The 13380-nt window shown below is 48.8% G+C and overlaps 1 protein-coding gene across 3 annotated transcripts; it reads left to right on the forward strand.

Annotated features, from left to right (window-relative positions):
• Window positions 1-332: 332 nt before the first annotated feature.
• Window positions 333-12554, forward strand: MBTD1 (mbt domain containing 1). 3 transcript variants are annotated; one of them, XM_078605247.1, is made up of 18 exons: window positions 333-511; window positions 1445-1542; window positions 3270-3467; window positions 3768-3901; window positions 4034-4145; window positions 4289-4374; window positions 5000-5117; window positions 5562-5696; window positions 5905-5993; window positions 6247-6532; window positions 6710-6765; window positions 7093-7197; window positions 7306-7450; window positions 8005-8087; window positions 8717-8951; window positions 9930-10004; window positions 10332-10559; window positions 11389-11573. In XM_078605247.1, exons 3-18 carry the CDS (start codon window positions 3314-3316, stop codon window positions 11493-11495), a joined length of 2148 nt encoding a protein of 715 aa, XP_078461373.1. In that variant the 5' UTR covers window positions 333-511; window positions 1445-1542; window positions 3270-3313; the 3' UTR covers window positions 11496-11573. The 3 variants fall into 3 exon arrangements, with proteins under 3 accessions (XP_078461373.1, XP_078461372.1, XP_078461374.1); XM_078605246.1 differs by having other exon boundaries at window positions 397-511; window positions 7306-7453; window positions 11389-11572; XM_078605248.1 differs by lacking the exon at window positions 10332-10559 and having other exon boundaries at window positions 397-511; window positions 7306-7453; window positions 11389-12554.
• Window positions 12555-13380: the final 826 nt, after the last annotated feature.

Here is a 13380-nt window from a genome sequence, read left to right on the forward strand (position 1 = left end):
TGACAGCAGCACTGTACGCGCACATTACAGCACCCTGCACTGTACTACAGTGCATTGTACAGTGCACCATTTCCGGCCTGCTGACACACGACGCGAGAACGATTAAAAAAATTAAGCCACGGTGTACATTTAAACTCCTCCCGTCCACGATCGCCCAAATCCGACCCCTGAAACAAAAAATAAAATTAAAACTTAAAACACAAAGCGCGCCTCCGTTTTGTTACGCGCCCGCGAATTGGCCATAAACGGCACGTGACGGGGCGCCTCGGCCAATGGGAGCGCGTGTTACGTGTGGCGCGCGCACGCGCTGGGGGTTTATTTGTTTATTTTTTTTGTATTTAACTCTCTTCTTGCTGCTGCTGCTGTTGTTGTTGTTACTGCTGCTGTTGTTCGCGTCGTCCTCATCGGTTGCTTGCTGTGCCGCGATCTCTCGGCGTGTCGGGGTTGAAGTTCGCCCCCCGCCACTCGCAGCCCGCGAGGCGCCGCTGCCCCCCCCCCGCCAATGTCCCGGGTAAAGGCCGCGCTTTGCAAGTTTCTTCGGTTTCAATCGCTCTATTGTATGCCGTGTTTTTTTGTTTAATTGTGATTTTTTTTTACTCGCTTTATACGAGCGTTACGCGTCGTTGTGAAACGCTTTAATCGCGGGAGGGGAAATAAAAACCCCTTGTATTTGGTTCGGCTTGTCGGGAAGCCTGTGCGATGTTACCCACGGCAGTGCTAGTTTCATCTCTGGTTTGTCTCGCCACATGAACTCGGTGCCTTTGTTGTGGCTGCTGCTGCTGCTGTTGCTACCGCTGCCTGGTGGCTCAGCTGCTAATGTTCACGCTTCTCTTTCAATGTATACTGTTTCTGGTAATTGTTTAATCCATGTTTTCCTAACGTTTAATTCGAATCGTCGCCCCCCCCTGCCCCCCCATGTAAGGCCAGGACGTGCTATGAATGCTGATGCTGCCGTGTTGTGGTGATGGTGTGTGGTGGGGGGTTTTGTGATGATTAGTCGACATGTGGTGCTGGTGTGTGGGTTTGTCGCGATGATTGTGCTGCTCCGGAATCAACACGAAGAGGGAAACGCAACGGGAAGCTCGTGGGTGAATGGAAGAGGAGTAGAGGGAGATTACAACCGTGAAGAACAAGAGGAGAGGGAGGTGTGGGGTGGTTAACGTGGTGTGCGGTGCGATCGTGTTTTGTCTTGTGATTTTGTGTGGGGCGATTATCGTGTGTTGAGAGCGATAACGCGACCGAGGGAAAGGAGAGGGAATTAGGGGGGGGGGGGGGTGAGATGGATACATGAGGGATTGTGCAAGCGGGAGATGTAAAAGAAGTGGTACATGAAGGTTAAACAGTGAGGTGGACTAGAAAGGGATTGTGAGTGTTACACTCCTTGATGTGCTCCGCCGTTGCTGGATCTGCTATTTGTCTCGCTGTGAAAATGTCCACGCAGCAGCACCGACACGGACCGCCTTTGTGCTGCTGCTGCTGCTGCCTCCACGTGTGACTTGGCGGATGCGATTGGAGGCTCAAACTTCTGCCCGAAATGACACGGTATGTGGACTGTTTTGTTCATTACATTTACACACGCAGAGACCTTTAGCAGTCGCGGGCTTAATGTGGTAAGTAGTACACGTCGTGCTGGCATCGTCTTCAGACATTCATACCAATCCATTGCTGAATGAAGGCCTCCACAAGCTGTTGCCATCCTGCATTGGAACAACATGCAGCTTCATGCTGGGTAGATCGGCATTTCGAGGATAGTTGTTTTGATGCTTGCATAAAACCATTATTACTTTTTGATGATATTGGAGTTTCCGTAACGTGTCGTCTGTGTTTGTGATCATTCGCAAATGACTCCGTGGCTCAAACAATTAAGTGGGAGTCTCCAGTGAGCAGCTTGCCAAAACCACTAAATTGGCTCGCTGTGATGTATCGCTCTGTATTCTTTCTCTACAGTTTTTTTTTATTAGAAGCAGCATTTCTTCGGTTATTCAAATTTCATTGCGAAGTAACTTAATCAGTGCCATGGCATGGTGTTACAAATAAAGTTGTAAATTGTAATACGTATAGCTCAAGATGTGTGCGATAAAATTAAATGTTGTTTTTGTTGAAGTTCCGTATTTTAATGGGGTATTTATAAACATATCAGCCCTTTAAATACATTAAAACAAACTTCCCCACTATGTCTTGCATCGTCACTTCGTGTACCAACGAGATGGATGTTTTGGTAAACGAAGAATTTCTTTGCCCTCGCAATGTAAAACCTAAAGGTAGAGAATATGCTTCTTGTGTTCACTAGTTATCTATTTCCATATTCACATATACACATAACACCGTGCGAGTGCGAATAATCTACCTTGTGTTGAATGAATACCAACCGTGCGCATCTGCCACATGGAACATTTCTGTAGTGTTTTTTTTTAATGCTGTAATTTTGTCAACAGCTATCTTTACACACCTTGTTCGTTTAAAGGCCTTTCGTGGTTCTCAATGTGAACGATGTGTACTGACATTGCTGGGTAGTTTAGGCATGAACCCCAAAAAATATATACAATTTACATAGTTTATTGCCCATGTCGGTGTGACGTGGTTGGCCTTTAGTTATGGGAATATATTCGAGAGTTGATTATACTGTACATGCTTGTTTAGCCTTTCAACATACAGAGCAGTTTAAAGAACAGAAACAACTAAGTATTATACGCGGGGTCTTTAAATGTGTGCGAGCACGAGGCAAATTAGCCCAACCCAGTTTTGTAACCCTGGGTGTAGTAATTATGATGAATTGGATGGCCGACAGCTCTTTAAGTGACTTTCTTTCCTTAGATGTATCATACCTGACATTGATGGGCTGCAAAATCCGGTTTGGGCGGTTGGTTTAGTCGGACATGAAGGTGTTTTTTTTAAACGCAGGAAAGTTTCACTTGTTATTTGGAAAGGTAAGAGGCAAGGAAGATTTTATGAAAATATTAATGAATGCAACACTTTATTGAATATACATTTTTAAGCTTATTTAAAGTATCTTTGCGTAACCTACAATATCTATAACTCGGTCATTTAAAGTACTGCGTAGTGTTTAAATTGTGAAGTGTGGTTGGTTCTCGCTGTTTAAATAAAGGAAGTGGCATAGGCAAAGCCGATTGCATCAACATGCTCGCACCACCTTGAGATGCAGTGCTCTGCAATCGTCTCGCTGCCTTGAGTTGTGGCTCCGCACGAGTCGCGATCCGTTGAGCCACCGTGAGCGTTGACGATCGTGAGCCCGCGTTCCCCGCGGACAGGTGGGGCTGGTGACGGCGTGAGCGCGGCACCGAGTGGCGGAGCGATGGACAGCTACGAGAGCTCTGACGAGAGAGGCAACAGCAGCAGCAGCTCGGAGGAGAGTGAAGATGAGGTGGTGCAGACTCCCCCGGCCAGCCTCCCCGTCATCAAGACCAATGGGCAGGTGTATACCTATCCTGATGGCAAGTCGGGCATGGGTGAGTGGAGCCGCGCGGGTGCACGTGTGCTGGGGCCCACGTTCTTTCCCTCTGTCCCGAGTGGCCCACACGCAGGGCACCTCGTGCGTTTGGATTAGGCAGACTGGAAGGTTGAACCGAAGACCACGGGGAGAGGGTGGAGTAAGGTGGTGGGGGATGGGTCCGTGTTCCTCGTTGGACCATTGTGCGCATTCTTCAGACGGCCACATTGACAATGGATGTTCCCTTGGTCTTTTCAAATTTGTTGTTATTGAACAATGGCATTTTAAAAAGTCTAACATGTATTTTGTTTCTTTCCAGCTACCTGTGAAATGTGTGGCATGGTCGGTGTGAGGGACGCGTTCTACTCTAAAACAAAGCGGTTCTGCAGCGTGTCCTGCTCACGTAGTTATTCCTCCAACTCGAAGAAGGCCAGCGTCCTCGCCCGCCTACAGGTGCCCTGACGCTGCTGTTTTCCTATCTCCTGGAGCAAAATACATTGGCGATCGGGGACTCCATTGCCTCTGATTTGAACTGCGTTACGTGAGTGCATTATACTTAAAAGTGGCCGTGTTTCTCATTTGCAGGGAAAATCGCCATCGAAAAAAGCCAAACTGCTGCCAAAACCGATGGCACCCAAGCTAACGCAAAGCAGCATGCTACAGGCTACGTTGCAGAGTCAGGCCAAGCGCAAATCAAGTGAGCCTCTTTGTGCCTCCATGGTTTAGGCCAGTAAAAAACACTCGCCAAACGTTAAACAATGTGGAAGCCTATCTGGTAAAAAATGAAATCTTCTTTGCAATAGTGAAACCTGCGTTTCTCATGTCTGAATTTCTTTGCAGTAAAAACGTCGTCGGATGGCTTTGAATGGGGGCGCTACATCTGGAAGAACAGTCTGACCGCAGCGTCCGTCGGCTGCTTCAAGCACGTGAGTGGGCGACGTGTGAAAATGGCAACGCATTTATCTTATACCTGCTCTTGGAAGAATGATTATGATGGACACTGCTGATTGCTGTTCTTTTGTGAATTTCTACATTCTAAATCGGTAATTTCGTACACTTGATGCTCTGTGTGCAAAGCACGTAGCATATCAATTTATATTTTTCAACGCGCACAGTTATTGTTCGGTCTCGGAGAAAATTAATTAAATGTGCGGGAGATGACAAACAAGCGGGAAGGCAACCAGAACCGGTGCCAACAATTGGCCAAGCTCTATGGTACTATATAGGGATGTTTGGTCAATTCCATTGAGCGTTTTTACATGTTGGCGGAAACCTGAATACCTGGAGATGTCCTAAGCAAGTGGGGGAGGGGGGGGGTAACACTTAAATCCCCATACAGATGGAAATTAAATTACATGCTGTGATGTAATTTCCTGGTAAGCCATGAGATAGCAACCTTGACGCCTGTGGCTAGAGGGGGAGTTTCACGACTGTGTGTGTGTGTGATCCATAAACCCTCGTCTCCACAGTGGCGAATTGCAGCCCGCGTGCAGCGTGGCCCGCCAGCTTGCACGCTGCCTCTGCCTTCACCACGCTCGTTGATGTTCGCAGGCTCCCATGGCGGATCATTGGGGGGACATCACGGAGGGCATGAGGGTGGAAGTTGTGAACACAGACTGCGTGGTGTCCAGCAAGGTGTTCTGGATAGCGTGGGTCATCAAGCTGGCAGGTGAGTGTGACGTGGCCGCTGTTTATGACGTGGCTCTGAAGATCTGCTTGCACGGCTGCTCACGCGAACCAGATTCTATTTTTATTATTACGCTTGTTTACCCAGGAGAAGTCTCCGTTGAGGCTTGATGCTTTTTAAGTAGGGCCCTGCAAAGTTTTTGTAGTTGGTGGTTGACGATGCTGTGTGTAATCCAAATTGAGCAATTTGCAGGTACATATTTCAGCATTGGGATGTTTGGCCAATACCAATTCCATTGTTGTTTTAGTAAAATTTTTATCCGTGAGATGAAAACCGTTGGAAACCAATGCAGACCAGCCAGAGAACGTGAAACGCATCAGAGTCGTGAAATCCATCCCGGGCCATTCCTGCCATGAGGCACAAGCATTTTTCCACTGCCCCACCCTGCCACCCAAGATGTAACCTCTTGCCTCTCCTCTAACTCAGGTTACAAGGGTCTGCTCAGATACGAGGGTTACGAGAGCGATTCCACCCGGGACTTCTGGTGCAACCTCTGCACTCCGGATGTGCACCCCATCGGCTGGTGCGCAACCATCGGCAAGCCGCTTGTCCCGCCGCAGAGTAAGCCAGCGGGCAGTGCCAACGCAGACTGCAAATTGACTAATTGTATCGTTCTCATACCTGTGCATCACTTGTGTAAATGTATACAACGAGACGTTTTGCTGTATTGCGTGTGCTTTATTGTCCGGGTGAAATGTGTGGACCATGTTGGGACTCGTATCTAAAGGTGTGTGTTTACTTGCGTCTGCCTGCGTTGAACGCTGTTCAGCGATCATGCACAGGTGCTCCAACTGGAAAGCGTTCCTCGTTAAGAAATTGACGGGCTCCAAGACTCTCCCGCCAGACTTCCAAGCTAAGGTAAGCGCGACGTAGTTGCGTGTGTGTGTTTAACTTCGTTCGTACCGTACGTAGCCAACCGTGCTTATCGGAGTTGTGGGGAAGAACGACAAACTCATCGAGATTTAGTTGACAGCAGCAGTGTGCCGCAGGACATGACCGACACGCTTCCGAAATGCTTTAATCTTGACTTGATCTTAACCTTTCTACCCGTTGTACTGCTTCCCTTTTTTCCGGCCATGCCCATGCTGCTCCCACCCCATCCCACCGCCAGGTGCAGGAGAGTTTGAGCTTTCCCTTCAAGCGCGGCATGCGTCTGGAGGTGGTGGACAAGGCGCAGATCTCCCGGACACGCGTCGCTCTCGTGGACAGTGTGATCGGCGGCCGGCTGCGCCTCACGTACAGGGACGGCGCCGGCACCGTGGCGACGGGCACGGCGGGGGGCGGCGCCGGGAGCGTGGCTGGCGGCGATGAGGACGACTTCTGGTGCCACATGCGCAGCCCGCTCATCCACCCCATCGGCTGGTCGCGGGCCGTTGGGCACCAGCACAAGAGCCCTGGTGCGCAACCGCGACGTGAAAACGATCATTGCAATACGATTGTCACCACCTTGCGACAACCCTCGTGCTTGCACACGGACGCCTGAAGATTACATTCGTGTGAAAATAACTTTCGTTTTACCATCACAAGTATTAATTGCCCGACTGCTGGCCCGGCAATGTTGCTTTTCTTTTCAGAAGGGGCCAAGAAACATGATGGGAGTTCAGATGCAGGGTCCTACTTGTTCCCCACTGTGAGTGTCTCGAGATTTAATTTGGAATTCTATCCATCAATATCCATACAATTTATCTTTATTCATTGTTAAGCCGAGTTGATTATTACGCATGCCTTTACCGAGTCCCATCTGCTTCTGTCCTGTGCCTCTTCTCTCGTCACTTCCACTTGCCTCATCTTGACCCACATCTTTCCTTCTCGCCCTCCCTCTCTCTTCTCAACACATGCCCAAACCATCTGGCATCGTGTTACGCCATACGTGTGTACGCTCGTGTGTTTCATGGCTCTGCTTGTTGGTATCTGTTTTGTGTACGCGTGTGTGTCATTGTTGTGTGCCTCCATCCAGGTGAAAGAGATGCCCCAGAAGCAGGAGTGCTTTCGGGAAGGAATGAAGCTGGAAGCCATCGACCCGCTAAACCTGTCCTCCATCTGCGTGGCTACCGTTCGAAAGGCAGGGTCCACCGACTTGCTTTCTGCGCTACATCATTACGTGCCTTCTAACCCTTTTGCACCGAGCCCGTAGTTAACTTCTTCCTGACGACCGTGCGTCCGCACGCAGGTGCTGGGTGACAGCTTTCTGATGATCGGCATCGATGGCTCCGAGGCGGCTGACGGCACGGATTGGTTCTGCTACCACTCCATGTCGCCGTCCATCTTCCCCGTTGGATTCTGCGAGATCAACCAGATCGAGCTGGCGTCACCTCGTGGTAGGGGGGTTCGTGTTGGTGCGCCGTGCGCCGCCTATCCCCGCTGCCCGTACCGTCATCGGTGGCAAGATGTTATCCCCCTCGCCTGGAATGCAGGAGGTCATGAGTTCGATCCCGATCCTGACGTCTGCTGCTGTATATTTGGAGTTTGCGGTGTCTCTGCCCGTGTTCGCGTGGATTTTTCTCCGGGTCCTCTGGTTTTTCCCCCCCAAATTATAGAAATGTGCGTTTTTGAGTATTTGGCTGCTATACATTTCCACATGATAAGCCATGATGTTCAGCTATCATTTGTGGCTATTCTTAAAGAGCTATAGAGCTCAGTGGGCCTGACCTGGTAAAAGAAAAAGTTTTTAAAGGTTTATTTTGATGTTCCAAATCTATGCTGCCGCATTCGTGAAATATCATCCAAATGGTTATTGCAGTTGCGTGACTTATGAGGTTTTCAGCTTAATGTTTTTTAGTTGCACAGGTTTACCAATTCTCCAAGCTGTTATTGATGCAAGTGTTAGAAACTTTACGCGCATAACGCAACGTATGTTTTAATCTATCAGGTTACAACAGGACACCGTTCAATTGGTTTGAGTACCTGCGGGAAACCAGCTCTCCTGCTGCTCCAGTCAGCCTCTTCAACAAGGTGAGTGCAAGGGTTACGTTAGAGTGCATCTACTGATCACCCACAGAGGGTGCTGTTTGCGCAGTGGTGCACGCCAAAGTTGTATTTCCTTGAGCCAAGGGGCTTTTTCAGGACCACACTGTCCGCCATGGGCAGAAAGATTAGCGTACATACTCTCCATATTGTCTTTTTATAGACACACTTCCTATTTTCATATTTCGTGGATGTTTCATTTCGCATTGTTGTTTTGTTCTTCTGAAACTACATTCTCCGTCCAACACTACAGTACCTTACTTCCAATGACTATTTTCCATAAAAAAGCTACCACTTTGCCCTTGCTATCGTACATAATTACAATTTACGGATAAAATGCTTTGAGAAAATCATTGATAGCACATGCGACCCCGAGGGGTAACAATACGCTCTTTTATTGGTCCTGTGGGAAAGGCCGCCTCTTGTAAAATTTCCTCCTCTTCTACCCCTTTTTGTGGTTTAGTTTGTTGTCCTTCCCCCGCACCTCCGATTACCAAGGTTGGCTACGTACGGTGCAAAAGTTCAACATGCATCCATACATAAATGTTTCTGAGTTGGGTCTCGAAAGCCTACGTGTCATACATCCATACATTGCCCGCCCGCCCCGTCGTCGGCAGGAAATCCCAAACCACGGCTTCCGTGTGGGCATGAAGCTGGAGGCGGTGGACCTGATGGAGCCGCGGCTCATCTGCGTGGCGACGGTCGTGCGCATCGTCAACCGGTTGCTGCGCATCCACTTTGACGGCTGGGAGGACGAGTATGACCAGTGGGTGGACTGCCAGTCCCCGGACCTCTTCCCTGTCGGCTGGTGTGAGCTCACGGGCTACCAGCTGCAGCCGCCCCTCTCCTCCGGTGAGTGGGTGGGTGGGTGCCCGGGCCGTGCTCCTCTCTCAGACCCCTGGCATTCACTCAGAGTCGTGAAGGTCACAGGGATTTCGTGCTCAAGTGAGCTGTATTAGGCATTGGTGCTCATCTTCTGTTTATTTGTAAATCCCTGACCCAGTGGTGCAAATTCCACATTCTTATGTCGAGGGTGAGTATATCTATAGGAATACCTCTGTTGATTTCCGCGTTAAAGGATTCTTACTTTTTGGTTTTTTCGGTACAGTCGCGTATAATATAATAATAGAATACGACATTTCGGTTGCAACACAAGCAACCATCATCAGGTCAGAATGAATGATGAAACACAGACACGGGAACAGCACAGGCAGACACATGCAGAGAGAGACATACACACAAGGTGTATGTCTCGCTCGGTGTGTCTGTGTGTCTGCCTGTGCTGTTTCAATTCCTGTGTTTTATCATTCATTCTTACCTGATGATGGTTGCTTGTGTTGCAACCGAAACATCGTATTCTATTATTATTTTATTTTCTACGTGACTTTACCGACAGAACCAAAGAGTAATTCCTGCAGCCACGAACGCTTCAAATCTAGTTTAAATTATTCTTATTTTATTGATCGCTTAGGGATGAAGGAATGAGTCAACCCCCCCCTCAATCAGGATTTAATATTTAGTCTGATGGCTAATTTATTTTGGTGTGTGTATTTGGGTCGTGATCTAAATTTGTGTGTTTCAAACAACCGAGTGTCCACTTGTGCATAAATGCAACAAAGATGATGTTCACCCCAATGTTGCCATTGTAATCTATTGTTTCTACAGTGCATAACTTTCCTGGCATGTTCCGTTGCTTTGTTGCGATCTTTGATGGCTGCAAACTATTTTCCCCCAAAAAAATAAAAAAAGCGCGTGACATTCTTTGGGCCTAAGATAACAATTGAAAGTATAAAATGGTAAAAACGCAACATCTCGCAACATTTTCCACAGTGCCCGCTTCGCCCCACCCCGCTGGTGCAAAGCAAAAGAAAAAAACGAAATCTGGCTACAAAGGACACAAGAAAAGTGAGTGAGCTAATTGATTAAAATAACTTCATTTAGAATTCCTCTTCCACCTGCTAAGGGGCTGTATTTTTAGTCACGGCTCAGCTCCTTAGTCACGGCTCGGATCTGGCTTGAGCCGCTCGGCTGCCCTGCCGTGGCTTGGCTCGGCTCACGGGACCGTGATCGAAGCCTGCTCCAGTCAAGCACGGCTTTGAGTCGGCATACTCGAGTCTGAGAGGAGCCGAGCCTCGACTAAGAGTACGGGCCGCCTAGCCCCCTTCACGCGCGCTCGGGCACAACAACGGCAAGCGTCATTGTGCCAAACGCAGTGTATTGCGTCCCGCGCAGAGAGGAAAATGGCGCTGGGTCGACGGCCCGTAGCCCTGGGGGGCCCGCAGCAGTCGCCAGGTTTGGTGTTGCGGTACCCGGCGGCCGGGGGCGGTGTCCGTGACGACGAGAGCACTGCAGCGCCCCCGTGCAGGACGTTCCCGGCCACACAGGCGGTTGCGTCGGGGCGCGACGGCCTCGCCCTGGGCAGCGTGGACTGCCGAGCCGAGCGCAGGCCGGAGGGGCACGGTGAGCACTCGCTCAGTCACGCTGCACTGGGTTTTGTGTTGCTCGTTTTTATTTTTCTCCACAATTGCATTTCGATTGTGCCCATTGGCTTCATACGTCATGAGATCGAAAAAAAAAATTCCATTTGGAACTCTCACGCTGAGCAGTAAACCCATCTTGTGTCGGAGAACGCCTGCCCCACCCCCACCTCTCCCGGAAGTTGACGTAACAGAACTACTTCTGAAGTCTCTTCAATGGGGCCTCTGTAACCACTAGCAGGACACCATTTCATGCTGTGAAAAGAGTGATCGCATGTCAATCGAACGCGAAAATATTAATTATCATAGCTGAAATAAATGTACCGCCAACTTTTATGTAATGGGATTTTTGTGCATTCCTTGGCGACTGGACTGAGACCATCAACTCGGTACACTCGTAAAGCTGGTTTAATCATGGGCTATTGCCTGGATTTGAACGCAAGGTCTCGGCGGGTGCCGGCTCCGTTTCCCAAGTGGAGTTCGTGAAGGCTGCTGTACGCACGCAGTGCTCTCTGGACTTGGCTGGTATCGTGTGCTTTGTCATACAGATGTATGGAGCTATGAACGGCCACTGGAATACACCTATATTGGCAGTATAAAGTTGGTCCTATTTACAAAAATTCTGTTGGTAAAAATTGATATGCGGTGTGTGGCTAAAATGTATATTTTCCTTTTTTTTTACAATTGTGCGCTTTTCTGTTAGCGTGTAACGCGCCTCGCCTGCGTCTTCCCCATTGAAGCTGTATTTCTTATGCGTCGTCTTTATTTTTGTTTTCCGCTCGCCTAAATCCATTCCATAACCTTCCGCAAAGTGATGGCAGTCAAGGAGGAGCCCATGGACGCAGACCCCCCGTGCGGCGCGAGCGCAGCCTCCTCTTCCTCCAGCCTCGCGCTCTTCAGCACCAAGCAGGAGCCCTGAGCCCCCCCCCCCCTCCTGCCCCAAACGGCGTGCGTCGCCACGTCGGCGAGACGGCACGGCGGCCGTCCCTCGCCCTGCCGCCCTGTGCCGCACGACGGCGCTTAAGGTTTTCGTTGGCACCTACGCGCCGGTGGTGGGCACATGGTGGCCGGTCGGTTTCTCCGTGGAGTTTTGACGCCGTGCCCGTTGCTCCACGGCATTTGTCGGCGATGTTCGTTGGAGCGAGACTGACGCCAGTTCTTTTTAGTGCTCAAAAGTGCCTGCAACTATTCAAGGTGTGGATTTCCAATATAGTGACGTGCGATTTTAGTGGTTGGGGGCTCCCTTGGGTGAGCGTGAAGGGGCGAGGGTTTGCTTTTCTTAGTTTCTCCGCGGGGCACCTCCCCAGAAGAAAAGTCAAGTGCTCCTAAATTAACTTTTGACGGTGTCCCCAATTTGTGGCTTTGAAATTGGGGGTACATTACGTTGCTGTTGCCAGTATGCTGAACCGTTTTGCCACGGGGGGGGAATTCTCGGCTGTTGTGGAAACGATGAACTGCAATCGAAGAGTTGCTTCACGAAAAACAAACTGAATACGAGGAATGCGAGTTGCAGGCTCCACAAAGCCGGTCTTATTCAGGCCTCGTGGCCAATGCTATGGGACGAAGACAAGTCGGCCAACAGGACCGTGCTGCGTACATACTTCCCGTCTCTGCTGCAATGCCCCTTGAAGGGCTCGGGGTGGGGGCGGGGGGGGGGAAGGAGGTTCAACGTTGGTGGCCGTTTGATCGCATTGTGTTTTGATTCAAGGGCGAGCGTTGACACTGGCGGTGCCGTTTTTCACGTTGATGTATTTACAAACTGGAAAACAAACTTTTTTCTTTGTTTAAAGCTGCAAGAGCTCGTGACCCACACAATGAACTTGGAACTCTCGTATAGACCCATATCCGTTGCATCTATTACATTTAAAACATTGGTCTACTTGTGTTTGGGACTTGGAACAAAAATGACAGCCCAGACATGGAGTAGGCATGTGTAATACCTTTTTTTGAATTAAATGTTTTTTATGGTCTTGTGAAATTCACCATTTTTTAATTTATGTTTTTTTTGGTGACATCGAATCGTCCCATTTAAAATGTCTCCCTAATAACTGTACAGAATCGCGTACATTTTTGCTACAATAAAAATGGCATTTGGCTGTTAAGTTTATATCTCCTAGAGGAAGTAGAATTTCTAAATCTGATTCCTATGGTGCTTATCCAGTACCGCCTTTTGTAGAAAACGGAGTGTAAAATCTGAAATAAGTCGAGTATTTTTTCATAATTGTTCTTGTACAAATGGGGCCAATGGCTTGAAATACTTTAACAACATTTGGGAAGACAGAAGAGAACACTTGGTCTGTTAAGAAAAAACAGTAGATTATTTTCTGTAGGGTTTTTGTAAGTCCTTGTGTTTTGATGAATGTTTAGGGTTTGCTGTAAACGTGCACACGGTCTTTCAAACATGAGGGGCGTTTAAATGTTAAAGATTGTTCGGGGGGGTATCTTCATGTTTTGCATTGGAAACGAAATAGTATCTCACCACCAGCATGAAGACTCTGGGCGGGCGATTAATTTTGTTCTGCCGAATGTAGCGACGCACTGCCGTAATCCAGAATTAAACTGCTGTGCAAAGCGCAGATTGTCGGTCAAAGAAAGCCGTTTAAAAGCTGAGCATGGCTTTTGCAGTGTTTTTTAAGATTCGTTTATGGCCGGGACATCAATTGCACGTACAAGTTTGACTGCTTATTGCTTGAAGAGCACACGTGTAATTGCCCTGGTTTTTTGAAAAGCCGTGTCGTATCTCTAGTTTCAACTGATTTTGGTTTTCATTGTTTGAGTGCCCTTTGAAGCGGTGGCGACGCCGA

The sequence above is a fragment of the Lampetra planeri genome, chromosome 23 (genome assembly GCF_965212315.1).
Source record: "Lampetra planeri chromosome 23, kcLamPlan1.2.h2, whole genome shotgun sequence".
Classification (NCBI taxonomy): Eukaryota; Metazoa; Chordata; class Hyperoartia; order Petromyzontiformes; family Petromyzontidae; genus Lampetra; species Lampetra planeri.